The following is a 26,917-nucleotide window of genomic DNA, read 5'->3' as shown; positions in this document are numbered from 1 at the left end:
GTTACAGGGTGTGGCCCAAAAACAAAAACAAAAAAAAAATGTATTTTGGAGCCGGAGAGATAGCATGAAGGTAAGGCGTTTGCCTTGCATACAGAAGGATGGTGGTTCGAATCCTGGCATCCCATATGGTCCCCTGAGCCTGCCAGGAGTGATTTCTGAGCATATAGCCAGGAATAACCCCTGAGCGTTGCCGGGTATGACCCAAAAACTAAAAATGTATTTTGGGGCCTGAGAGATAGCACAGTGGTAGGGTGTTTGCCTCACACATGGATGAACCCTGGTTCAATTCCTGGCATCCCCAAGCCTGCCAGGAGAGATTTCTGAGTGCAGTCAGGAGTAACCCCTGAGTGTCACTGGGTGTGACCCAAAAACAAACCAAAAAAAAAAACACGGGTATTTTATACTTCAAAATATACCATTAACAAAAATGAAAAGAGGGGGCCGGAGAGATAGCATGGAAGTAGGGTGTTTGTCTTTCATGTAGAAGGACGGTGGTTCGAAACCCAGCATCCCATATGTTCCCCTGTGCTTGCCAGGGGTTATTTCTGAACATAGAGCCAAGAGTGGTCCCTGAGTGCTGCCGGGTGTGACCCAAAAACCAAAAAAAAAAAAAAAAAAGAAAAGAGGGGCTAGAATAATTATGTCAGTAGGGAGGGCATTTGTTTGCATTTGATTACCCAAGGTTCCATTTCTCAGGATTTCTCAGGATCCCATATGGTCCCCCAATCTAACTAGGAGTAATTCTTGAGCAAAGAGGAAAAAGTAACCTCTGAGCACTACCAGGTGTGACACAAAAAACAAACAAAAACAAAAAAGGAAGTACCAAAGATTACAAAACAGAAACAACATCTGACAAAGGTTCAAATTTTATACCTAAAATAAGTACTACAAGTCACTAACACACGTATCTCCATTAAAAAAAAAATTAATGGAGCCTGAGGACTGAAGCATAGCTTATCTGCCACCTGCTCTGCAAGAATATGGCCTTGTGCTAAAATTCCTCGCATCCCAAATCCACCACAAGACACTCAAGTCTTTGAGAGTCTATTTAGAGTCTGAAAATTAAGATGCTATGACCAATTCCAATGCTGCAATTCGAAGTCACACTACAGGCAAGGTGTATAAGACACACACACACACACACACACACACACACACACACACACACACACACAACTTCGACCTGGCATCCCATATGATCCCCCAAGCCAGGAATGATTTCTGAGCACATAGACACACAGACACACACACACAGACACAGACACACACAGACACAGACACAGACACACACACACACACACACACACACACACACACACACACACACACACACACACACACACACTTCGACCTGGCATCCCATATGATCCACCAAGCCAAGAACGATTTCTGAGCACATAGCCAGGAGTGACCCCTGGCCATCACCGGAAGTGGCCCAAAAAGGAAAAAAGATACATAACAACTATATGGTATATACAGTAACAGTATATGTAACAGCACATACGTGTTCACACTCATTAATTGTTCAGGAAATCAAAATAACGATGATGCCTCTTTAAATTCACTAGAATAAAAAGAGAACAGCAATTCTTGGTGAGAATCTTGAGAAACAGCACTGCTGGTAGGAATGTAAAATGGCACATCAGCCTTGGAAGTCAGTTTGGCGGTTCCATAAAATGTTAAACACAGTCACCATATGGTCTAACAATTTTATTCCCAGATATAAACTCAAACGAAAACATGTCTACACAAAAATAGCACATGAGGGCTGGGAAGATGACTCACAGGGCTAGGGTTCATGACCCGGTCAGATCACTAGCATCACACAGTCCTGCAAAGCTGTGCCAGGAGTAAACAACAGCCAAGTACCATGAGCACAGCTAGATATGGCCAAACAAAAATAGAAGTGATTATAGAATTATTACTTCTAACAGCCAAAGAGTACATACAGCTCACATTATCAACTACCAATAAATTGACTGTATTATTACATAGGGTGGAATATGTTCAGTCAAAACAAGGACGGGAGTACAGATCTACAACACTCACATATTATGAGCTCTGAAAACAAGTGAAGCATCAATTACAGTAGAATAGTGATTCTCTTTATAGGAAATGTCAAAAAGGGTTAAACTGATTAATTTGTGAAAATTAACCAGCAGGTTTAAGTGGAGCCAATAAGTTTTTTTGTTGCTTTGTTTTTTGGGTTACACCTGGCAGCATTCAGGGGTTATTCCTAGCTCTGCTCAGAAATCGCTCCTGGGGCCCGGAGAGATAGCACAGCGGTGTTTGCCTTGCAAGCAGCTGATCCAGGACCAAAGGTGGTTGGTTCGAATCCCAGTGTCCCATATGGTCTCCCGTGCCTGCCAGGAGCTATTTCTGAGTGTAAAGCCAGGAGTAACCCCTGAGCACTGACGGGTGTGACCCAAAAACCAAAAAAAAAAAAAAAAAAAGAAAAAAAAGAAATTAATCTATCTTTCCCTTGTATATATTATGACTCATTCAGAAAAGACTCTATATGATATTAGCTCACAAACACCAAATTTAACATACCCGTTTCTTTTAGAGAAAATCATATCTGAGCGTAAGAATCCATACCTGAAAGATAGGCTCTGATAATCCTAGAAGCACCCTCTGAGCATTGGTAGGGCCCAAGAAACGATAAACAAGGGAAGACCAGCCCAGGGAAAAGCGAAATACAATATCCTCTTGAAAGTCTGAACACAACATGTGGCAATTTAGATCATAGCTGAGATCAAATTTCTTGCAAGGGATCAATGTATGTAGTTTATTCTGTATATTAGCTGGAAGTAATGGTTTCAAATTTTCTAGAAAGAACAATATTACAACATTTAAGACATAAAATAAGACATTTTAAGTAGAAACAATAATAAATTTAAATAGCAAATAACGTTCTATTGATTTTATAAAATATGCAAAGAAAAGCAAACCCTTTACGAATGAAATAGAAAAGGAAAAACAATACATGATTTTGTAGGCTTAAAAATTACCAATAATTTCTTGCTGGGACTGAAGCATTGAAGCATTAACTTCACTGGTACACCGGTCAGCCAAATTTTTTCCCATACCATCTTCTATGTGCTTATTTAACTCCTGTTAACAATGGTAAATGCCCACATTATTTTTCTGTCTCCAGAATATCCACATGCTTTACTGTTAATGGTAACAAATGCTGAACTATAAAAAAATAAATTTTCAATTCTATTTATATGCATGACTTCTTACCTAGTATTAAAAACGTTAATAGTACTAATAGGAAGATATTAAAATGGCTAAAACAACTGCTAATAGAAGTTAGCAATTAAACATAGAAGAGGAAGAGAAAAAAAAAGTACATAATTTAAAATAGTCTCCAAAAATAACAAATAACTAGGAATCAATTTAGCAATAGATGTAAAAGACATAAACCTTGAATTTTAAGTCACCTAAGAAAGAAAATAGAACACCAGGAAATGAAAATATTTCATGTTCATAAACTGGGAAAATTAACATTGTCAAAATGACCTTCCTAATCAAGTGTATTACATAAAGAATTAATGCAATGCCAGCATAAGACTTAGGATGAACATTACTAAAATTGGTATGGGACCATGAATAACCAAGATTATCCTGAGAAAAATGTTAGGAGTAACCAATAAATGCTAAGAGTGTGAACACCCCCTCCCAAAAAAACCCTAAACTAAACTGAAAACAATATTAGCAGAAATCCTTCCTACCTTCCTCCCTCCCTCCCTTCTTTTTTTATAAACTCTCCAATTTACTGCTGGAAATTCTGACTCAGCCTCAATGGAAAACAATATGGGAATTTCTCGAAAAACACAGATCCATAGACCCAGCAATTCCACTTCTTTTGTTGTTGTTGTTGTTGTTTTCTGTTTTTGGGTCACACCCAGCAGTGCTCAGGGGTTACTCCTGGCTCTATGCTCAGAAATCGCTCCTGGCAGGCTCAGGGACCATATGGGATGCTGGGATTTGAGCTACCATCCTTCTTCTGCATGCAAGGCAAATGCCCTATCTCCATGCTATCTCTCTGGCCCCGCAATTCCACTTCTTGGCATCTACCCCCAAAATACAAAAACACTGATCAGAACAAAATACATGCACAACTATGTTCACTGAAGCATTAGTACAACAGTTAAGATACGGAAAGAAACACTACAAATAATGGATGGATGGATAAATAAGTTGTGATAAAAACACAGCAGAACAAAAAATAATGGCTGACAGTATTTCCCAGGTATCGTGGTCCAGGCTGATACCTCTGTGGCATGCTCAGAAAGAGGGTGAGGATTACATGGCAGATTAACCGTTTGCATGAACTACAGCAGTCCAATACCACACTATACCCTCTGAGAGCTCTACAAATTAATGTTATCAATATTTCAAACCACCTAATTTCTATTAGGTCTATAAATACTAGACCATGCAAGCACACACAGCCATGCAATACTTTAATATCTCAGTAGTTAGCCTAGTAGTTTCACAAGAAATCTGATGGGAAAGTCTATAAAACTCAGTGACTAAACAATTACATGAAGGCCCAAAAGCACCAAACCAAAGCCCAGTAAATCCGTAGACACTGACTTTAATTAAACTCCATAGAGAAAAATATCATTCTAAATTGGCCCGTGCTGATCTAAGTTTTGATCATTTCATTTGACTTTGTGTTCTAACAAACAATAAAAAGTAAATTTGTGGGGCCCGGAGAGATAGCACAGCGGTGTTTGCCTTGCAAGCAGCCGATCCAGGACCAAAGATGGTTGGTTCAAATCCCGGTGTCCCATATGGTCCCCTGTGCCTGCCAGGAGCTATTTCTGAGCAGACAGCCAGGAGTAACCCCTGAGCATTGCCGGGTGTGGCCCAAAATCAAAAACAAAAACAAACAAACAAAAAAAAAAGAAGTAAATTTGTGCCTGCATAGAGACAGGCTACAGTGGTAGGTGGGAGATTGGGAACACTGATGAAGGGAAGATCACACTAGTGGCAGGATTAGTGTTTGTACATTTAATGTCTAAATGATTATAATATGAACAACTTGGTAAGTCACAGCCTTTTAATAAAACTTCAAAAAGAAAAGATATATTGAAATTAAAAAAAAATAAAATCAAAACCAGGAGCCAGAGAGAATATAACAGGTAAGGCTCTTGCCTTGCATGCTATCCACCTAGGTTTGATACCTAGTATCTCATATGGTCCTTAAACACTGCCAGGAGTGTGACTCCTGAGCACAGAGCCAGGAGTCACCCCTGAAAGCACCAATGGGTATGGCCTCAGACCAAAACAAAATAGAATTCACAGTGGAATATTCACAGTGGAGTAACACAAAGAGAAATAAAATCATGCAGTTTGCTGTACATTGGATGGAACCTGAATGAGATCAGACTGAGCAAATAAGAGGGAGGATACTTTCACTCATCTGTAGTATAGAGGGAAAACAAAAACATAGACAATAACTATCAATAGTAAATTCTGGGTACTGGAGTTCCCATATGAAGTGGGGGGAGTAGATAGTGTAGAAGTGACTCAATGGTAGGCGTGGGAAGAAGTGAGACTTTGGTGGTGAGATAAAGTGTGTACAAAACAACATGAATACCAACACTAGTATAAATTTTTGCTTAATGATGAAACAGCCAAAACATTACATAATACATAAAGAATACAGAATAAGGCAAAGAACCTCTAAATAACTGAACCACCACACTCTCTTGTGGTGGTGATAGTGATGGGGAGGGAGGGTTGGGGCCATATCCTGGCACTGCTGTGGTGCCAGGGATTCAAACCAGGGGTGCGAATCTCTCTAGTTGTAAACTATGTATCTCCTAAGCTGGAAGAGAGGATACATGTGTTTCCAGGGATCCAATACAGGGCCTCACACATGCCTTATCACACAAGTCAAAATTCTCATCCCTTAGGTATACCTTTTCACTTACATTTTTATATACTTTCAATACACTTGGAGTAGGATGAAACTCAGAACAAAATTCATCAACCAAAACAGAGAGTCGACAAATTTCATCTGTCATTGCACATGAAACCTACAAGTGACAAAACCAGAATTAACATAAGTAAAGTCTATCTAAAGTTAATTTAGTAGTCCTTTTTAAGGTAAAAGTAAAACATTTTTAGATTTATCAAACACATCTCCATTCCCAGATGACTTTATCATAAAATTACTATTGCCAACCTTGTTTGCCACTTCCTCTGTGACTTCCTTGATCTTCTTCTTAACTTCCAGTGTTAAAATGTTCATCTGGTTTTGGATAAATTCCAGTCTATCAATCTGGTCTTCTCTCTCTTCTATTGAATAAACCCTATTATATTATGAAGAACAATTAATATTCAAGGTATATTTAAGATCCAGAGCAATTAATCAAAAACACTCACATATGTATTAACCATCTGTTAGCATGATACAAGAGGGGGAAAAGTCAGATTTCAATATTTAAAAAGTTAAAATACAAAAAAAAGTTAAAATACTTGATTCATAAAAATATTTTATAGGCATACTTCCCTATCTCAGAAACTCACATCTCACCCTGACCCTGAGGTGTGAGCTCCCTTTTATTCTCTTGCCCTCTTTCTTTTCCTCCCTCCTTCCACCATATTTCTCTAAAATAAGTAGCTATTTCACTTTTCTCACCAGAAATTCTTTTCTGGGAAGGGAGATGGCAGATCTTAAAAAAACCTGTGCAAGGGCATTAGGACTATGCTTGCAAAGAGCAATCAATTCCTTGCTAGAGCCCAAGTCCATGGCTTCCTAAACACGTGGGAAGGAAGCGGGGGACACACCAATTCCTGTACCATGTAGATAAAGTGTATTTTAGGCACAGCTTTACAGTTGTCTGTGACGCTGCAGGTGGGATCCAAGTATCTATGCCATGTAAATATTTGTTGTGGACTTTACTAATCCTAATCCACTCCTGGATGAATGCCAGTATGACCAAATTGGGTTGAGCAGAAAGTGGAAATACTCTTCTCTTGGAAATACCTTCCCTTGCTTGTTCCTCACTTCACCTAAGTAACCTGCAACATTTGATGAGATAGTCAGCGGTTAACTAAACTGCAATTTTTAAGCCACTTGGAGACCCACCTTGGCCCACTTCTTTACATGGGAGCCACTTCTCCCACCTGCAACAATGACATCAAAAAAAAAAAATGTTTGCATTAAAAGAAAAACAAAGCCTGGGTCAGAGCATTAGTGCAGCAGTAGGGCATTTGTTGAGCCATTACTCCGGCCCTGGCTTTGCTTTTTTTAAGCTGCACTGTTATGGAGCACCTGTAGTTATTCCAACAATACTTATTAGAGTAGATGATCAAATAACCCACAAAGAATAAGCACTCTAAATCCTCAAGTACTTTATTATATACATGAACAGTCAAAATAAAATTTAACATTTACTTCTGTATGATGCGATTTTGGGTGTGTTATGGGTCACATCTATCATCCAGTAGTGGTCAGAGACTTGGCTCTATGCTTGGGGTCACTTAAAGGTCCTGGGATCAAACCAGGGTGGGCAAAAAGCAAAGCAAATGCCTTAAACCCTACATTATATCTACTGCCTAACTGTGGCTGCTTTTGCTCTAAGACTGCAAGGCTAACTAGCTATAAAAGACCCAAAAGTGCATATTCTCTATTGTAGTTATTATACATTTATAGAGTTTGTCAATTCCTGATGTTACTGAAAAACAAAGATCTGAGTCCCTTGCAAGGTGATCACTAGCTAAGAGCTTCCAGGGCCATAAGGCACTTCAGCAGTGGTGGTGTGCAGTAATACTGAACACCAATACCATATACTTTAGCAGTAATGTAATTTAGTTGAACTATTATGGAATTTAAAAGGAAGAAGATAAGTGGGAGAGGCAGTTCCCTAAATATCAACACCGGTGGTGGGTATGCCCCTCACTTATTGTTATTATGTACCTCAAATATTACTGTGAGAGAATTCTAATTCACTTCGACCACAATAAAAGTTAAAAAAAAAAAAAGATGTGTTCAAGGTTGAAGAATAAATACTTACAGTTTCAGATAGACACCAGTTTGATTTCAGTGTAAAAAGCATTCATATCAGCTATTGATAGACTAAGAATGAAAAATTCAGACTAATATGGATAACACAAAAAATTTTATTTCTATGAAATGAATTCATACCTTTTCTCTGCTGCTGTCACGTTTATTGAATCCATTATGTTTTTCACTGTATCTAGAATCTGTTTAGCTCTGATAGTGTGCTGTTCAAACTTTGTTTTCACTGCTGACTGCGAGATACACTCCTGCGAGGGGGCCCAAGCCATAACACATTACTGTAATTCCATCCAACATTTTCAGGAATTTAACACAAAAACTTGCTGTTTGTAACTTTAACCAAAAGAGAAATATGGATAGAAAATAAATGCATGATAAACATGATCTTAAAATTATAAAGGCTAAAAATAAATAAATAAATAAAAATATAAAGGTTAAAATAACCAAGGATTCAAAGTAAAATTGTCTTAACAGCTAAGTTCATATCTTTGTGCAATTTTACACAGTAATGTGCAATGGCTTTTGACTGTAATAGTAAAAAAGCAAACAAAAATTCACAGTCCTATTCTCAATGTTAGAAAAGGCTTGCTTGCTTCAAACTGTTAATTTCATCTGAATTGCCTCTGATCATTGCCTGCAATGACCTAAATTTTCCTTATTTTTGAAATAAATAATAAAGTTCATAAGAATTCTAGCTAACAAAATCCTCTGCTAATAATTCACAAAAAACTATGTGAATTTATATAAATTATAAATTTATAAATATAATTATAAATCTTATAAATGAAAACGATTTCAATAATAACTGAGAATCTAATATTTTTAATTCTTGACAGATATATCTATAGCAATTTCAATTTCAGTACAAATTCATACAATTTATTTTTAGTCATTTACCATTGAAGATTTGCAATTATTCCATTTATGTAGCCTTTTAGTTTCACTGCATACTAAGTAAAATTCTGTATTGATGGGATGTTTGAAAACAACTAGTCTTTTTGTTTGTTCTGAATTCTGAGCCACATTCAGCAGCACTCAGAGATTACTCCTGACAGTATTCAGGGCATATTATGTGGTGCCACAGATTAAATCTGGGCTAGCTAAGTGCAAGATAAGTGCCCTACCCACTATACTATTATTTCCATGGCCCCACAAAACATCTAGTCTTAAAAGAGAAATGCTATCTGGTATAAAACAATCAAGGAAATTTTGGGTCACATCAATGTAAAGTAGTACAACAGATTTTTTTTTTGTAGGAGACATGTTTATCATCTGTAACAAATCTTTTTTTAGGGGGGACCCACACCTGATGATGCTCAGGGGTTACTCCTGGCTATGCGCTCAGAAATCGCTCCTGGCTTGGGGAACTATATGGGACACCAGGGGAATGAACTTTTGAAGTCTGTCCTAGATCAGACACGTGCAAGGCAAATGCCTTACTGCTGCGCCACAGCTCTGGCCCCATCTGTGACAAATTTGTAAGAGAATTAAGTATAGTTTGGGGGTGGAAAAAAAAATTAAGTATAGCTCAAGTCTCCAAATTTTCCATGAATTCATCTTATTTAACCTCTTTATATACTAAATAATACAAACTGTGGTAGTCACTTTGTAGAAGAGTTACTGTCAAAATAAATAGCTCTCGGGCCAGAGGAATAGCATGGAGGCTGGGTGTTTGCCTTGCCCGCAAAAGGATGGTGGTTAGAATCCCAGCATCCCATATGGTCCCCTGAGCCTGCCAGAGCAATTTCTGAGCAAAGAGCCAGGGAGGAACCCCTGATGCTGCCAGGTGTGACCCAAAATCCAAAAAAATAAAAAAACTAAATAGCTCTCAAGTTTTAAAGGGTAGTCATTTAATATTCAAACACCGTAAATTTTGCTATCTTTAAATCATTAATTGGCTACATATTCATTCTATGTCCTATTGATTTTATAAATTAAGCTTAGCCTTCACATCTGAAATTATTTATTTCTCTTGCCATCTAAGTTGTCTACCTCAATATTTCATTTTATGTATGTATGTATGTATATATATTTCTTTAGCTAGAAGGGCACATGAAGTTAACTCAATTAGTAAATAGTATGATGCTTTAATTTAGAGCTCAACAGCCTTTCACTACACAGCCTCACTTTGCTTCTTATTAATTTCATTTTATATATCATTTTTATCATTATTCTAATCTTAAAGATATCAATATTGAAAGCTACTGCATTCTAATTCCAAATACATCAGAAATTAATACCAAAATATTAAGCTATCTTTCAAGGACTACCTACTAACTTTTACTTTAAAACTCGCATAGACTTGCCTAATTTCTACAAAGCTGTAACAAAAGCATAGTATTTTCTTTCTTTGGTTTTTGGGCCACACCCGGCGGTGCTCAGGAATTACTCCTAGCTCTGCCCTCAGAAATCACTCCTGGCAGGCTCGGGGGACCGTATGGAATGCCAGGGATTGAAATGGGGCCCATTCTGGGTTGGCCACGTGCTAGGCAAACATCCTCCACTATGCTATCATTCCAGCAACATAAAAATATTTTAAAAGAAAAGATGTTTATGTTATTATGCTATTTGTGTCAATACAATGTAAATTACATGTATTATAACAATATGATAGTTGTTTTCCTGAAATAAGAACATGTATAAAATAAATTAAACTGACTGATCTATTAATTATGTACAATTTCACTCATTACTTTTTCTCAAATCAATAGTCCATCAACAGTATATTTAAATGTGCAATAATTGCATCTTGGCATTTTTGTTCCTCAGCTACTTTACCAATAAACAATTATTTTTTATATCTCAATTATTTGTTATAATAAAGGTACGTTTGTCAAGGAAAAAAAAAAGAAAAGATGGTTAAAGGAAAACCGGAGGGGGGGGTTTCTTTTGAGTGTGGCCCTGGGATCATCCCCACCACAACAAAACAAAATAAAACAAAACAAAATTAAAGTCCAGGGTAAGAGATGCTGTAGACTATGGTCTACATTTAATCCCAGGTACCACAAATAATGATGACAATGATAAAAGAAAAGTCTAGGTTCCTCGATGAAGCAGATCTAGATATCAGCAATGACCCAAAATTTGTAAATGACAGCACATGGTATTAGAGCTAGACTAGGCAGAAAAGATCATCCAAAAGTTAGTAGGGAAGAAGAAGTTACTCCTTGATTTAAAAGTATGCAAAGAAAGAGTTAGTACAAAGAAAATTGCTATTGTATTGATGTTCCCGTCAATTGAGAGAATAAGAAGCAATACCCAGTACACATACACAAATCCAAAAATCAAACTCTTCTGAGTTAAGTATGAGAAATGCCTGTGAAGTTGGCCCACACCTGGCTTTGTTCAGGGATCATTCCTGGCCATCCTCGGGACCAATTGGGGTGCTAGGAATTGAACACTCATCTGCCATGTACAAGGCAAATGCCCTATCTCCTGTATTCCTTTTTACTTTTTTTCAGAGTTCTAATACACTTATTTGCTTACAAAGTTCTATACAGAGTATCTAAAACATAGCAAGTCCCATATGTATTTACCCAGAACACTAATTTCCAAGAAATTTAAAATGCTAAACAAGTTAATTTAAATTTCAACTTGTTAATTAAAAATAGCTTACACTGATAAAACTATTGAAGTTTTAGAATCAAAATTAAATCATCTAAATTAAGACAATGTTTTATTACAACCTAAATGTCACTTGGTAATAAATTATATATACTTACACATCTAAGTGTTAGTATTTGGAACAATTAAAACAATCCCCTTGATAATAGTACTCAGATAATCAGTAATATGGTATTCACCACTCAAATTATTATTTTTAAATATTTCAAACTGAATATAAAAATATACTAATATACACCTTTCAAACAAACATAATAGTGACTATATTCAGTCCCATTGTTTGCCTGCATCCTTATAAATTACATATATTTAGGTTACAGTGGATATAATGAATTGTCAAATACATATTTTTTCTCTTGCTGAACAATTCACTGCAGCCATTATAATCTTACATAAACACCTATCAGGCCAGGGAGATAGCTCAGAGGACCAAAGCATATGCTTGGCATACAGGAATTCAGGACTGGATGCTCAAAACCAATGCCACCATGAGTAATGCTAGGAGCAGCCCCTGAACCAAGATGGATGTGGCCCCAAAACAAACATATATATATATATATGTATATCACCTGTTTCCTAAAAACAGAAACATTTTCTTAACCACAATTACACATGGTCATTTTCAAGTTTTGCCTAGTGTCAAAGTAATTTTCTTTACAATAAATTTCGCTGATACTCTGAAGTATTTTACATACCTCTTTTTAATCAAACAATTTAAACTATTAATTAGTGAATGACAATAATAGTTGCAACTGATCGTTCTGGACAAGAACTGGATGTTAAAAGGGAATAAAGTTACATGCATGAGACCCCTTCATTAACAATAGTGCAAACCATGGGTGGGAGAGAGAAAGAAGGGGAGAGAGTGAGGAGAATGAGGGGAGGGGAAGGGAAGGGGGAGACAGAAAGAAGAGAAGAGAAGAGAAGAGAAGAGAAGAGAAGAGAAGAGAAGAGAAGAGAAGAGAAGAGAAGAGAAGAGAAAAGAGAAGGAGAAAGAGAGCATGCCTGATCCAGAGACAGGTGGGGGTGGGAGGAGGGAAATGGGGGACATCGGTGGCAGGAAAACTACACAAGTGAAGGGTGGTGTACGTTCTATGACTGAAATACATCTATGAACAATTCTACAACCATGGTGCTTAAAGCAATTATATTTAAAAATAAAATGAAAAATATCACAGATGATTGCTTAGATCTAATCAAATATCTGTATACTTATATAATTATAATCTTTTAATATATAAGTTTAGATATAAAATAAAAATACTAATTAGTGAGCTGGGGAGGAATCTCAAAAAATATGCTTTCCAAGTATGTAGTCAGGGTCCCCAAGCTTAAGAATCACTCCTGAGCATCAGCATCAGGAATTACCATTGAACAAGCCTGGTTATACACCCAAAACAAACAAAAATAATAAATTAGGGGGATGGCTCAAAAACGTGCAATGCATGCTTCACATGTGTGGAGTCCCAAATTTGATTCCCCTTATCACTATTGCTGAGTGGTGCCATCATGACCCCAAGTACCACCAAATATGGCCCTAAAGGCCTATAGCACCACTTAGCACCACTAAGGAGACCATCAGGTGGCCCACATTACCAGTCACATACAATCAGGAATGATCCCAGGATCCTGGGTGCATAGGGAGCATCTCTCTTCCATAAAGAATAAACAATGACTGAATATTTGGGCAAAGAAAAGTAAACTTATTTTAGGATAAACATCTTGTCCAAATATAGGTTGAGAAAAAGATTTAAAAAATAATAAGAGGGGCTGGAGAGATAGCATGGAGGTAAGGTATTTGCCTTGGTGGTTTGAATCCCGGCATCCCATATGGTTCCCCGAGCCTGCAAGGAGCGATTTCTGAGCGTAGAGCCAGGAGTAACTAACCCCTGAGTGCAGCCGGGTGTGATGACCCAAAAACCAAGGGAAAAAAAAAATAATAATAAAAAAAATAATAAGACAAACCAACATTAATTTTCTTGAATGCTTTCACCTGACTAAACTTCCAAATCTTTTTTTAACTTAGTTTAACTAAATGTTAATAAATATTTAAGCTCTTTTTGAAGCTAATTAATGTCAAGAAATAAATCCATGTATTTGATAGAAACAACTCTTCACAGAAAATCATTTTAAAACACTACAAAGACTTAGACTTGAAAGATTGTAAAGACTTCAAAGAAAAATAAGGAAATTCTAAAATCAAAGAAATGTGTATAGTCAGAGTCTATAATCAAAATTAAAAAAAAAAAAAGCAAAAAATTGGATGAAAAGAAACAAAGCACTTGAATTTTAACAACTCCTAAATTGAATAGGAAGGAAGGAATCTACTCTCCAAGTGCTTTTGGCTCTTTACTATTCCCCTAAATCATATTTTAAAGAACAAAATCAATTTCTCTTAACCACGAGCTAGGTCTTTAAAGGATAAAGCAAAATAATTAAGTCATTGGCATAGAATTAAGGTTTTGAAAGTTTATGTGCTGGTCTGGAAAAAGAGTGATAATACAGTAGGGGTTAAGACATATGCCATGGGGCCGGGCGGTGGCGCTAGAGGTAAGGTGCCTGCCTTGCCTGCACTAGCCTAGGACGGACCGCGGTTCCGATCCCCCGGCGTCCCATATGGTCCCCCCAAGCCAGGAGCGACTTCTGAGCGCATAGCCCTGAGCATCACCGGGTGTGGCCCAAAAACCAAAAAAAAAAAAAAAAAAAAAAGACATATGCCATGCATGTGCTGATCCGTTAGATACTAGGTATAATGGTCTCCTAAAGCATTATGGTGTAGCAGGGTCCCCTGAAGGCCTCCAAGTATCACTGTAGCAGCCCAGAAATCCAAAGCACTTCAAGGTCTGAAGAGCAAGGTGTACTTGGACCCTACCCTCATTTGAGCTATCTGTACAACTAGCCAAAAATCATGAGGGTGGAATGCGGATGTAGAACTCCTGAACAAGCTCAGAAGCCTCCTCCTAAGTGGGCTCAAAAGGGAATAGGCAAGCTCAAGATCCGAAACACAGTATCACAGCATGTCTTTGCCCTAACTCCACTGTATGGGCCCTGAACTGGGAAGGCGCCTGCTAAAAACAAAAACACTCCTGAAAACCATGAAAGGCTTTGCTCTTCAAGTCCATGTTCTCCTTAGAACATGTATCTTGCTTACTTCTCCCTATGTATCTTTGTCAGCTTTTCCATTCTCTTTTCCTTCACATCTAATTAAGTTTCAACAGAATTATCTTGTATCACTTAAATAGAAATACTTTATGTTATTGATTATAGATGATCAGAAATGCTTCAATTTATAGGGAATTATAAATTACCAAAATGTTCAATAAAAACTCTGCTTTCGAGCTAAAAAGAACACAGTTGTTGTTCTGTTAGTTGCTTTGAGACACGTCACCCAGCTGTGTTCAGGGACCACTTCTGACTACAAGCTCTGGGTCATCCTAGTGGTACCACAGGGAACCATGTGGCTTCGGAGATCAAACCCAAAGCTCCAGCATGCAAATCATATGTTCCAGTCTTTGAATCATCTCTGGCACAAGAGTAAAATATTGAATCTTCTCATTCCTACCCCTTGACCAAGATATTCGGATTAAAAAAAAGGTCGTATCAGCAATAAAGAGTAAATAGAACACTATGTGGTTTGGTGAAGAAATCAGTGACAAAGATACACATATATACAAACATATAAATAAAAAGAAAAAAGTTAATATTGGTAAAAGAAAAAAGATCAATAAAAACAGAATAACAGATTACTTTCCCCTCCTGTGGGTGAGATAACTGCGCAAAGAGCACTGTATCAAGACAGATGGAAGTGGATACTCGGGACTAAGGACTGGGTGCTGAAAGGAGATCATGGTGAGACGCACGATTCCCTATCAGAAACAGTACTGTAAACCACAGTGCCTAAAAGAAAAAAAAGAAAAAAGTGTCTGAAATAAAAAGAGGCTGGGAGGCAGGAGGGATACTGAGGACAATGGTGAAGGGATTGATGTTGAACACTGTAACCTCTGAAACCCAATCATGAATAACTTTGTAATCCTGTAGTTCACAGTGATTCAAACCATAATAGTCTTGAATAACTGTAATTTCATGTATTCTCAGGCTTGGTTTGACAGAGCCACTCATGGTATTTCAGAGGTGTCTGAAATTTTACTAAGACAACTGGTTAATGGATTTTCCTTCTTAAACAGATTTTCATCAATATTAATAGTCTCTCTCACCAAATTATAGATGGAGGATAGCAAAAAACTGTTTAACCAAAAACTGACAAATATACTATATTCAATATTCACGATCTTACTATTGAGGCAATTACAACTTATTAGAATAATTACAGACTGAAGTTTCTTCAATTCTACAGTCTCTGTATTCACAAATGAAAAGGAGAAATCCACGAAGAGCTAGACTAAAATACAGCTAGGAGATTAGAGTAAACAAAAAAGAGTTTATAAGATCAAACAGCTAAACTTTAGAATCAGCATCAGAATAGGACATCTTAATGTTTCTAAATAAGCACACCCAAAATAAGTATCCCAAATGCTGTATAAACACTACCTATTTAACGTACCTCAATAATTCAATCCGATCCCTAAAGTATAGCATACAAATGTATCTCTTTTTTCTTTTTAATTTTTTTTTTGGAGGGGTCACATCCGGCAGCACTCAGAAATCATTCCTGGCAGGCTTGGGGAACCATGTGGGATACTGGGAATCAAACTGGTGTCCGTCCTATGTTGACTGTGTGCAAGGCAAATTGGCCAACCGCTGTGCTACCGCTCCAGCCCCACAAATGTATCTTGAAATGTATCTTGATTATTATTTGGGTCCTCATTTGTTAAGGACATTTGGCATAAAATATGAAGACATTTTATGTACACGTGGCAGAAGAGTTTAGAAATATACAAATTCCAAAAAAAATGTTTAGGGGGAAGAGAGAGAGCATGGAGGTAAGGTGTTTGCTTTGCATGCAGAAGGTTGGTGGTTCAAATCCCGGCATCCCCTATGGTCCCCTCAGCCTGCCAGGGGCGATTTCTGAGCGTAGAGCCAGGAGTTACCTCTGAGCGCTGCGGAAGTGACCCAAAAACCAAAAGAAAAAAAGAAAAGAAATATACAAACTTTAGTCAAGAGACATGACTGTCTATAAATAATATAGAAAACATGGAAACAATGGCCTTCATTTTCCTATTTTTCATTCCAACATTAATTAAAATTTAATTTTATCCTAATTTACAGACTACAAAGAATTTCATTACTGTAAAACATATTCAATATTAGAATATAAATTTTCATTTAAATATAAATAATAAAGGTAAAAAATTAAAAATATTACAATATTTAGTTAAGTTCTTACAGCTCTTCAACTTTGCAGGAACTTCCTTTCTTCAAATTTCCCTTGTTTCACTTTTATCAGTAACTACACTAAATAATGGCAAAGATTATTGGCAAAAAACCAGAAGATTGCAATTACTGTTCAGTTTTCCATTGCCCATCTATTTGCAAAACTCCTACCTCAAAGATTTGTTCAAAATTCTGAAACTCTTGTAATCGTGCCTGAAATCCATCAGCAAGTGCCCCACCTGTTAATATTTAGGTAAAAATTATTAAAGCTAGCATATAGTAAGTAACAATTTACAACAAACTATTTTCAGAATCTATACTTCTATTTCAAAATCTATAATGAATATACATACCACCTTCTGGCATTCCTTGTGCTTTGTGCTTCCTAGCATTGAGAACTTCCTTTGCTGAAACAAAGAAGATCCGATTTCGAGCTTCTAAAGGATCCACTACTTTGAGCTCCTCTACCAAGAAATGCAAACATCTTTCCATATGCTGCCTACGTACCTAGAAAATAAAACAGGATATTAAAACAACTGTTTTGCTTTTGGGTCACACCTGGCAGTGCTAACTCATGGCTCTATACTGCTCAGCTCAAGGATCATATGGAGTGCTGGGAACTGAACCTGGGCTGGCTACATACATGCCCTCTCTTTGATCCTTATAAATATAATTTAAATAAGTATACTTATAATCAACTTCTACAGTCTGGCACTTAACTCCTTGTACTGTGATATTACTTAAAAAAATATTCTTAGGTCAATAGTTTAGGAGGGGCCTGGAGAGACAGCACAGTGGTGTTTGCCTTGCAAGCAGCCAATCCAGGACCTAAGGTGGTTGGTTCGAATCCCGGTGTCCCATATGGTCCCCCGTGCCTGCCAGGAGCTATTTCTGAGCAGACAGCCAGGAGTAACCACTGAGCACCGTTGGGTGTGGCCCAAACCTCCCCGCCCCCCCAAATAGCTTAAGTGGTAGAACACATGCCTAGCATGTATGAGGCCCTGTATTTGTTTCCTAGCACTACATAGGTCTTTGTGTTGCTGGGAGTACCTGGTTACATTAAAATTTTTTTATTAAGGGGCCATAGAGAAATTACAGGGGTTTAGGTCCTATCCTTGTGTGCAGTTGACGTTGATTTTCTGGCACTACAAGGACCTGAAGTGATTTCTAAGCAGAGTCAGGAATAAGTCCTCTGCACGGTTAGTGTGCGTCTTATGGTCAGGTACGTCTTACAACGTGGAAAATATGGTAATTATCAATTACAAACAACTATAAAAAAACAAACAAGGAGGGGCCAGAATGATGGTGCAAGCAGTAAGGCATTTATCTTGCACGTGCTAAACCTGTGGTTTGATCTCCTGGAATCAATCCCATATGGTCCCCCAAGCCAGGAGCGATTTCTTAGCGCATAGCCAGGAGTAATCCCTGAGCGTCACTGGGTGTGGCACAAAAACAAGTAGACAAACAAAAACAAAAAAAACAACAACCCACAAGGGTTATGTGTATACTATATTTTGTTCCTCTTCCCTCAATAGTAATATAAAGGCTTAATATCTGATAAGGTCTTAACATCTAAAATATAATACGTATCGGCAGAACTTAACAACAACAACAAAACATTTAACAACATCCAAAAATGGGGAAAAGAAATGAACAGGAGCCGGTGGGTAGGGCATTTGCCTTGCACACAGCTAACCCAGGTTCAATCTTCATCATTCCATATGGCCTCCCCAAGCCTGCCAGAAGTGATTTATGAGTGCAGAGTAAACCCTGCGTGCTGCTGAGTGTGGCCCCGAAATAAAATACAGGATCACTTCCAAATAGTTTCTATGAAGTTAACATCACCTTGATACCAAAACCAAAATAAAATACAAATATATATAATATATATATATAAACAAAAGAGATTAACAGACACTTCATCTAAGAAAAATATATCAATAAGCCAAAAGGCACATACAATACCACTCCTAGGAATATATCCTTCCTAGGGCTTAACACAATACAACACAAAAACAATACAAAAATGCCCTTTGTTCATCAGAGCACTATTTACAATAGCCAGAATCTGGAAGCAACCCAAGTGCCTGACAACACAACAGATGAGTGGCTAAAGAAACTGGTACATCTACACAATGAAATATTATTAGAATATTATGTACCCGTCAGGAGAGATGAAGTCATGAAATTTTCCTATACATGGATGGGCATGGAAACTATTATGTTGAGTGAAATAAGACAGAGGGAGAGAGAGACACAGAATAATCTCACTCATCTTTGGAATATAAAAAAATAAGACAGTGTGATGATAACCAGAAACAATAGAGATGAAGATTAGGAGATCCAGTCCATGGAAGCTTGCACAAAGAGTGGAGAGTGCAGTTAGGAACTGGAGAGATAGCATGGAGGTGGCATTTACAGTGGTTCGAATCCCAGCATCCCATATGGTCCCCTGAGCCTGCCAGGAGCGATTTCTGAGCCTAGAGCCAGGAGGAACCCCTGAGCACTGCCAGGTATGACCCAAAAACCAAAACCCCCCCCCCCAAAAAAAAAGAAAGAAAGAAAGAGAGAGAGAGAGAGAGAGAGAGAGAGAGAGAGAGAGAGAGAGAGAGAGAGAGAGAGAGAGAGAAGAACCTTATAACCATAGTGTTTCTTTTTTTTGGGGGGGGGTCACACCCGGCAGCACTCAGGGGTTACTCCTGGCTCTAAGCTCAGAAATCACCCCCGGCAGGCTCGGGGACCATATGGGATGCCAGAATTCAAACCATTGTCCTTCTGCATGTAAGGCAAATGCCTTACCACTGTGCTATCTCTCCAGCCCCCTAAACATGATGTTTTAATTTAAAAAAATGTAAAGGGGTATAGAAGTCTTTGTCCAGGGGCCAGAGAGATAATATATAGGGCTGGGTGCTTGTCTTGAATACAATTTATCTAGGTTCAATTCTCAGCATATGGTTCCCTGAGTCCCACCAAGCGTTAATACCTGAGTGCAGAGAAAAGAGTAGCTCTTGAACACCAGATGTGTGCCCCTACCAAAACATGTTTCAAGCCTCATCCAAAAGTAGATATAGCATATTAATTCAGAATATATAGTTGAAGAAACTGATAAATTAATCTAGGGCATTAGTCATGATAAATTGTTATTCTTGGCAACAAGGACAAAGGCTAGAAGAGAATTATTCTGGGATTGCCCTACTTCTTGATCTGAATGTTAAAAGGTATTAAATCTGTAAGATTCTGGTTGTAAAACTTACAATCTCTACATTCTACTATTATTACATTTGTTTATAAAAGGAAGTTTTCATATCTAAAACAATCAGATAGAATTTTATAACAATTTTCCTTTAACTTAGTTCCATACTCTAGACTGTCACATATCTTCTTTCTAGAATGCTTTTTTTCTCCATAAAAGAATAAATGCTGGGCCCGGAGAGATAGCACAGCGGCGTTTGCCTTGCAAGCAGCCGATCCAGGACCAAAGGTGGTTGGTTCGAATCCTGGTGTCCCATATGGTCCCCCGTGCCTGCCAGGAGCTATTTCTGAGCAGACAGCCAGGAGTAACCCTTGAGCACCGCCGGGTGTGGCCCAAAAACCAAAAAAAAAAAAAAAAAAAAAGAATAAATGCTTATAACTTATATAAGATATCCTGTTTTCTCCGATAACAATGTTACATAGCTATAGCTCAAAATTTTAAGGTAAAAAATAACTTACGTCTTCCATATACTCTGGCTCTGATGCAGAGGCATCCCAACGATTATTCAGAATGAAAATATTTGGTTTGGAAAGTCGCTCATTTACCTTGTGAAAAAACTGTTTTTCCTGGGAGAGAAAAAAAAAAGTTAAAGACTCCGCAGTATATTCAAGTTCAACTTAATTTAATATTCACATGTATAAGTGAAATTTCATTTTAATGTAAAATTTTGTATCGTTTAGATAACAATAAAAAGCACCTACTGTTAAGGGATTCTAACATACTCTAAGCATTAAACTTTCAAAAGAGAGCAAAAGTAAAGCTTTTTCTGCTACTACTGTGTATCAGAAGTCTTAAGTTTTTCCAAGATCTATATAATAGTTATTCTAACACAAATCTTAAACATTTACCTGTTCTATATGACATCAGTTATAAAACAACTGTTAGTGTTGTCATTGCACCCAACCTAGACTGAAACATACCAATACTAATTCACAATACAGAGATCTTACTGGGACCAGTGAGTTCATGATGTTCTCTACAATTTATGTCCTTTGATGAATAACAACTTTTTCAAATATAGGGCCCAAAAAATAGTATAGCAGGTAGGGTATTTGTCTTGCATATGGCTGACCAGGGTACCTGATACCACATATGGTAACCCAAGTACCACCAGAAATGATTCCCAAGCACAGAACCAATAGTAACCCTTGAGAGTTGCCAGTATGGCCCATAATAAAAAAGAAATGATCAGAGCCAGAGTGATAGCACAGCGGTAGGGTGTTTGCCTTGCACAAAGCCAACCCGGGATGGACCTGGGTAGATCCCTGGCATCCCATATGGTCCCCAGAGACTGCCAGAATCGATTTCTGAAAGCAGAGCCAGAAGCAACCACAGTGCTGCTGGGTGTGGCTCAAAATAAAAAATAAAAGTGTATTTTCAATATATAAACTCTAAATTAAAGTTTATTTGGGATAAGTCTAACTTTAAATATTTTGTATTTTTTAAATCTGTTTGGCAATTTATGAGTATGCACAGGTAACTATAAGTGATAGCATATATAAGTAAAAAAAAAGTAGATATTGAGACCAGAGACAGAACAGTGGATAGGACATTTGCCTGGCATTCAGTCAACCCAGGTTCAATCCCCAGCATCCCATACGCCTTCCCGCCAAGCCTGCCAGGAGTGATTTCTAAGCTTAGAGCCAGAAGTAATTCTTGAGCACCAACAGTTATAGTACACGCCCCCAAAAGTAGACAAATTTAAAATAAAAGCCTTCCCAGTCGAGAAATAAGGTGGCTTCATTATAATCTGTCTAGTGATATAGCAGATAGGGTACCTGTCTTGCTATAGCCAACCTGTCCGTATTCAGTCCCTGACATCCCACAAGGTCTCTCAAGACCTGCTAGGAGTTGACACCTGAGCATAGTCAGAAGTAAACCTTGAGTACTACCAGATTTGGCCCAAAAACATAAAGGGAGGAAAAAAATAAAAAGAACTTTAAAAAAATTTAAGTTAAAAGCCAAATATTTCATGTGACCATTAGAGAGAGAGAGAGAGAGAAACATGAGGGGAGATTGTAAATACCACCCAAATTATATACCTTAAAACACAAAAAGTCACTGAAATCTAGAGCCATTAAAAGCTACTTTACAGGGGCTGGCGAGGTGGCACTAGAGGTCAGGTGTCTGCCTTACAAGCGCTAGCTAAGGAAAGGAAGGACCATGGTTGGATCCCCTGGCATCCCATATGGTCCCCCCAAGCCAGGGGCAATTCCTGAGCGCTTAGCCAGGAATAACCCCTGAGCATCAAATGGGTGTGGCCCGAAAAACCAAAAAAAAAAAAAAGCTATTTTACAGACATAGCACCACAGATAAGGGGCTTGCCTTGCATGCAACTGACTCAGGCACACGCTGGGAGTGGTCCCAAATAAAAAACAAAACCCACCTATTTATTTCTAAAAATTCCTGGGAAAATCAGAATTGGCTCTTCCAATTCAATGGAAAAATAAGACCCTTTATTTACCCTTGATATCAAGGGTTCTTTTTAATCATGATTTGAGTTCCCCTCAGTTTATATATTAAAATGGGCATTATTTCATTTCCTTCTGCACACAGTACCAGAACTAAATCTTACCGTGTTCATTAATGTGGATTCAGAGTTTGCAACCAAAACAAAGACATCAGCATCTAAGCAAAACTTGTCAATCCAGCTATCCAGTTCTGTAGTGACATCAGTTCCTGGGCTAACAGGAAAAAAATTTAAATGGTAGTAAATATTTTTTAAAGAAAAGTTGGACTTTAGAAAGATATTTTGTTTTATTTTGGGACCCAATGTTTAAAGATCACCCCTTGCTCAATACTCAGGAAGCAGTCCTGGTGGTGCATGGGGAATCATACAAAATGTTGGGGATCAAATTCAGGTCATCAGTGTATAAAGCACACAATTTACTCTCTCCAGCCCCTAGGAAGACATTCCTTTTTGTTTGTTTCTTTGGGCCACACCCGGCAGCACTCAGTTGATACTCCTGGCTCTGCGCTCAGAAATCACTCACTCCTGGCAGGCTTGAGGGACCATATGAGATGCCAGAGATCAACCTGGGTCTGTCCCAGGTCAGCCGCTTGCAAGGCAAATGCCCTACTGCTGTGCTATAGCTCTGGCCCTTAGGAAGACATTCTTAAAAACTTTAGTAAAACCCGGGGCCGGCGAGGTGGTGCTAGAGGTAAGGTGTCTGCCTTGCAAGCGCTAGCCAAGGAAGGACCATGGTTCGATCCTCCGGTGTCCCATATGGTCCCCCCAAGCCAGGGGCAATTCCTGAGCGCTTAGCGAGGAGTAACCCCTGAGCATCAAATGGGTGTGGTCCGAAAAACCAAAAAAAAAAACTTTAGTAAAAAAATCCACAGGCACAGCACAGGGGCTTAAAAGTGCCTGCTCTGGGGCCGGGCGGTGGCGCTAGAGGTAAGGTGCCTGCCTTGCCTGCGCTAGCCTTGGACGGATCGCGGTTCGATCCCCCGGTGTCCCATATGGTCCCCCAAGCCAGGAGGAACTTCTGAGCGCATAGCCAGGAGTAACCCCTGTGCGTAACCGAGGATGGCCCAAAAACCAAAAACCAAAAAAAAAAAAAAAAAAAAAAAAAAAGTGCCTGCTCTGCTAACATAGTGTCATAAGTTAAAACATTCCATGTCACTCTAGTCTCTAGTGTCTCACAAGCAAGATCATGGCAGCCTGGCTTGCCCTGCCTGGCATTTCAAGCACTGTCCAGTCACACCACAACAAAGCATGTGGAAACAGAAAACAAAAGGTTTAATCTCTGCAAAAGCGTCCAATTAAAAAGATGTGTAAGTGCCATAGCCAGGAAATGCGACCTTTTGTGAAAATGTGTGAGAGCACTGTAGCAAAACCCTGTGGCAATAACTTGAGTGACCAACTAAAAGTTCAACTTTTCAGCTCAACTGAAAAGAATGAGGACCTCAATGAGCACCATGGCTAAGAGTCCAAGCACTATAGCTTGATGTGTCACCCTGGCAAGAATCAAGAGCTGAAAATGAGAACTCAGTCATGCATGCATATAACCACCAGTTGTCACAACAGGAATCAATGACAAGGAAGGGAAGGAGGGAATAAAATAATTTTATGTTATTTGAAGTCTAGGGCAGAGAGATAGTTCAAGGGTCTGAATTCATGCTTTACATAACAGATCCAGATCAGACAGACCCCTGTTACCAAGTGGTCCCGAAAACCTCCAAGAGTCATTCCTAGCATAAAGGGGAGTAGTCCCTGAGCACTGCTGGGTATGGCCAAAAAACCAAACCAAAGCAGAAAAAGGAGGGAAAAAAACCAAGTATTTGAAATCTAAAAAGCAGTGAGAGATAGGACGCATGCCTAGTAGAGCTAACCTACGTTTAATCTCATCAATGGTCCCTGGAGTATTCTAGAAGTGATTCCTCAGTGCAGAGCCAGTATTATTAACCCCTGAGCACTACCAGATGTTGACCCTAAGCAAAAGAAAAAAAGTGATCTTTAACCAATGTTGGATTTCAGATGTGGAGAGAATAAAAGAAAACCTGCATGGTAACTAAAGTCTATGGACCAGAGTCCAGTCTGCAGGTGTTGTAAGGTAAAAAAAAAAAGAATGCTGATCTAAAGGGCAGCATTTTCACCAGTCATCTGTATGAGGCCTAAGAAATTTAAATTTTTCATCTATAGGAAAGTAGCTATGGAAGTGGGAGTGCGGGAAGGAGGACATCCTCGACAGTATTCAAGGGCTACTCACAGTTCTCTACTAGGGGATAACTCCCAGTGGTACCTGGGGAACATATGATGCCTGGGATCAAAATGAGATCAGTTGTATGCAAGACAAATGCACCACCCTTATACTAACTCTGATGTTTATTATTAGGAACACTCTCCCAATTAAAAGGAAAGCCCACAGGCCAGGAAAAACAGTGAGTAGGGTGTTTGCCTTGCACAAGGCTGACAGGGGTTTGATACCCAGCATCCCAAAAGGTTCCCTGAGCCTGCCAGGAATAATTCCAGAGTACAGAGCCAGGAGTAATCCCTGAGGACTGCCAGGTATGACCAAACCTCCCTTCCTTAAAAAGAAATCCCATCAGGGCCGGAGAGATAGCATGGAGGTAAGGCATTTGCCTTTCATGCAGAAGGTCATTGATTCAAATCCCAGTGTCCCATATGGTCCCCTGAGCCTGCCAGGAGCGATTTCTGAGCGTGGAGCCAAAAGTAACCCTGAGCACTGCTGGGTGTGACCCAAAAACCAAAACCAAAACAAACAAACAAACAAAAAATCCCATCATCAAACAAAATGGTATCAATAAAACATTGAAATTTTAGCTAAAGAACATAAAGAACACGAAAACTTGGCGTTTGCCTTTCATGCAAGAGGTCATCGGTTCGAATCCCAGCGTCCCATATGGTCCCCCGTGCCTGCTAGGAGCAATTTCTGAGCATGGAGCCAGGAGTAACCCCTGAGCACTGCCGGGTGTGACCCAAAAACCACAAAAAAAAAAAAAAAAAAAAAAAATCATCTAATGGTGGGGCATTTGCCTTGTGTGAAGTTGACCCAGGACAGACCAGAATCAATTCTTGGCAACCCATATGGTCCCCCAAGCCTGCCAGAGGTGATTTCTGAGCAGAGAGCCAGGAGTAACCCCTGAGCGCTGCCAGGTGTGACATAAAAAATGCCCAAAAGAAAAAAATAAAGAAAGAAATAAAATCATCTAATGGGGCTTGGAGATAACTCAGATGCTGAGAGATGCTACAAGTGAAGAGGTTGAGAATTCACTTCACTCCCAGTACCAATACATACGCCAGTGTGTGAGCCCAGTAGAAGTATTTTCACTGGAATCCCCAATGCCAGAAGTGTGCAATCTCTGAACAATGCAATAAGGTATGTGCAAATATGACGGCTGATGTGTGTGACCCCTGGCAAGAACCATGATCATGGGGCCGGGAAGGTGGCGCTAGAGGTAAGGTGTCTGCCTTACAAGCGCTAGCCAAGGAACGGACCGCGGTTCGATCCCCGGCGTCCCATATGGTCCCCCCAAGCCAGGGGCGATTTCTGAGCACATAGCCAGGAGTAACCCCTGAGCGTCAAACGGGTGTGGCCCAAAAACCAAAAAAAAAAAAAAAAAAAAAAGAAGCTGTTTTGGGCCGGGCGGTGGCGCTGGAGGTAAGGTGCCTGCCTTACCTGCGCTAGCCTAGGAGACGGACCGCGGTTCGATCCCCCGGCGTCCCAAATGGTCCCCCAAGCCAGGAGCGACTTCTGAGCGCATAGCCAGGAGTAACCCCTGAGCGTTACCGGGTGTGGCCCAAAAACCAAAAAAAAAAAAAAAAAAAAAAAAAAGAACCATGATCAGGTGTTCAAGCACCGCAAACAAGTATAAGGACACTCTTATGGCAGTAACAACAGCAACAAAGGGGACTGGGGATACTCTTTTTGAGGTCAGGAGAAACAGCTCAGTAGACTGGAATACAAGTGTTATGTGCTGGCAGCCCACAATTGATCCCTAGAACTGCATGGTCCCCCCAAGAGTTACTAGCCAGAGCAGCCCCTAAGCACTGCGGAGTGTGGCTCCTCCATAATATAGTAATTACCTTTTTTGGACAATGGCATTACTTAACAGACATTCCTTATAATTTTATAGCAGGTTATTACTTAATATTTATTACTTAAAATAACATTATTATATTCACTTATTACTTAATAATA

General features: G+C 38.9%; 1 protein-coding gene across 1 annotated transcript in view; it reads right to left on the bottom strand.

Moving 5' to 3' along the window:
• Positions 1-26,917, bottom strand: part of MFN1 (mitofusin 1) — a 47,146-nt gene that overhangs the window by 6,743 nt on the left and 13,486 nt on the right. The window contains exons 6-14 of the mRNA XM_049775834.1: positions 22,828-22,936; positions 20,711-20,818; positions 17,353-17,506; positions 17,171-17,238; positions 8,171-8,292; positions 6,206-6,332; positions 5,952-6,056; positions 3,012-3,114; positions 2,599-2,828 (exon numbers count right to left, since the gene is read on the bottom strand). Coding sequence (XP_049631791.1) covers positions 2,599-2,828; positions 3,012-3,114; positions 5,952-6,056; positions 6,206-6,332; positions 8,171-8,292; positions 17,171-17,238; positions 17,353-17,506; positions 20,711-20,818; positions 22,828-22,936 — 1,126 coding nt within the window. The remainder of the gene's footprint in view (positions 1-2,598; positions 2,829-3,011; positions 3,115-5,951; positions 6,057-6,205; positions 6,333-8,170; positions 8,293-17,170; positions 17,239-17,352; positions 17,507-20,710; positions 20,819-22,827; positions 22,937-26,917) is intronic.

Source organism: Suncus etruscus, chromosome 6 (assembly GCF_024139225.1).
Source record: "Suncus etruscus isolate mSunEtr1 chromosome 6, mSunEtr1.pri.cur, whole genome shotgun sequence".
NCBI classification, from domain to species: domain Eukaryota; kingdom Metazoa; phylum Chordata; class Mammalia; order Eulipotyphla; family Soricidae; genus Suncus; species Suncus etruscus.
Note: the sequence above shows the minus strand (reverse complement) of the source record. Positions and strands in the feature narration are given on the sequence as shown.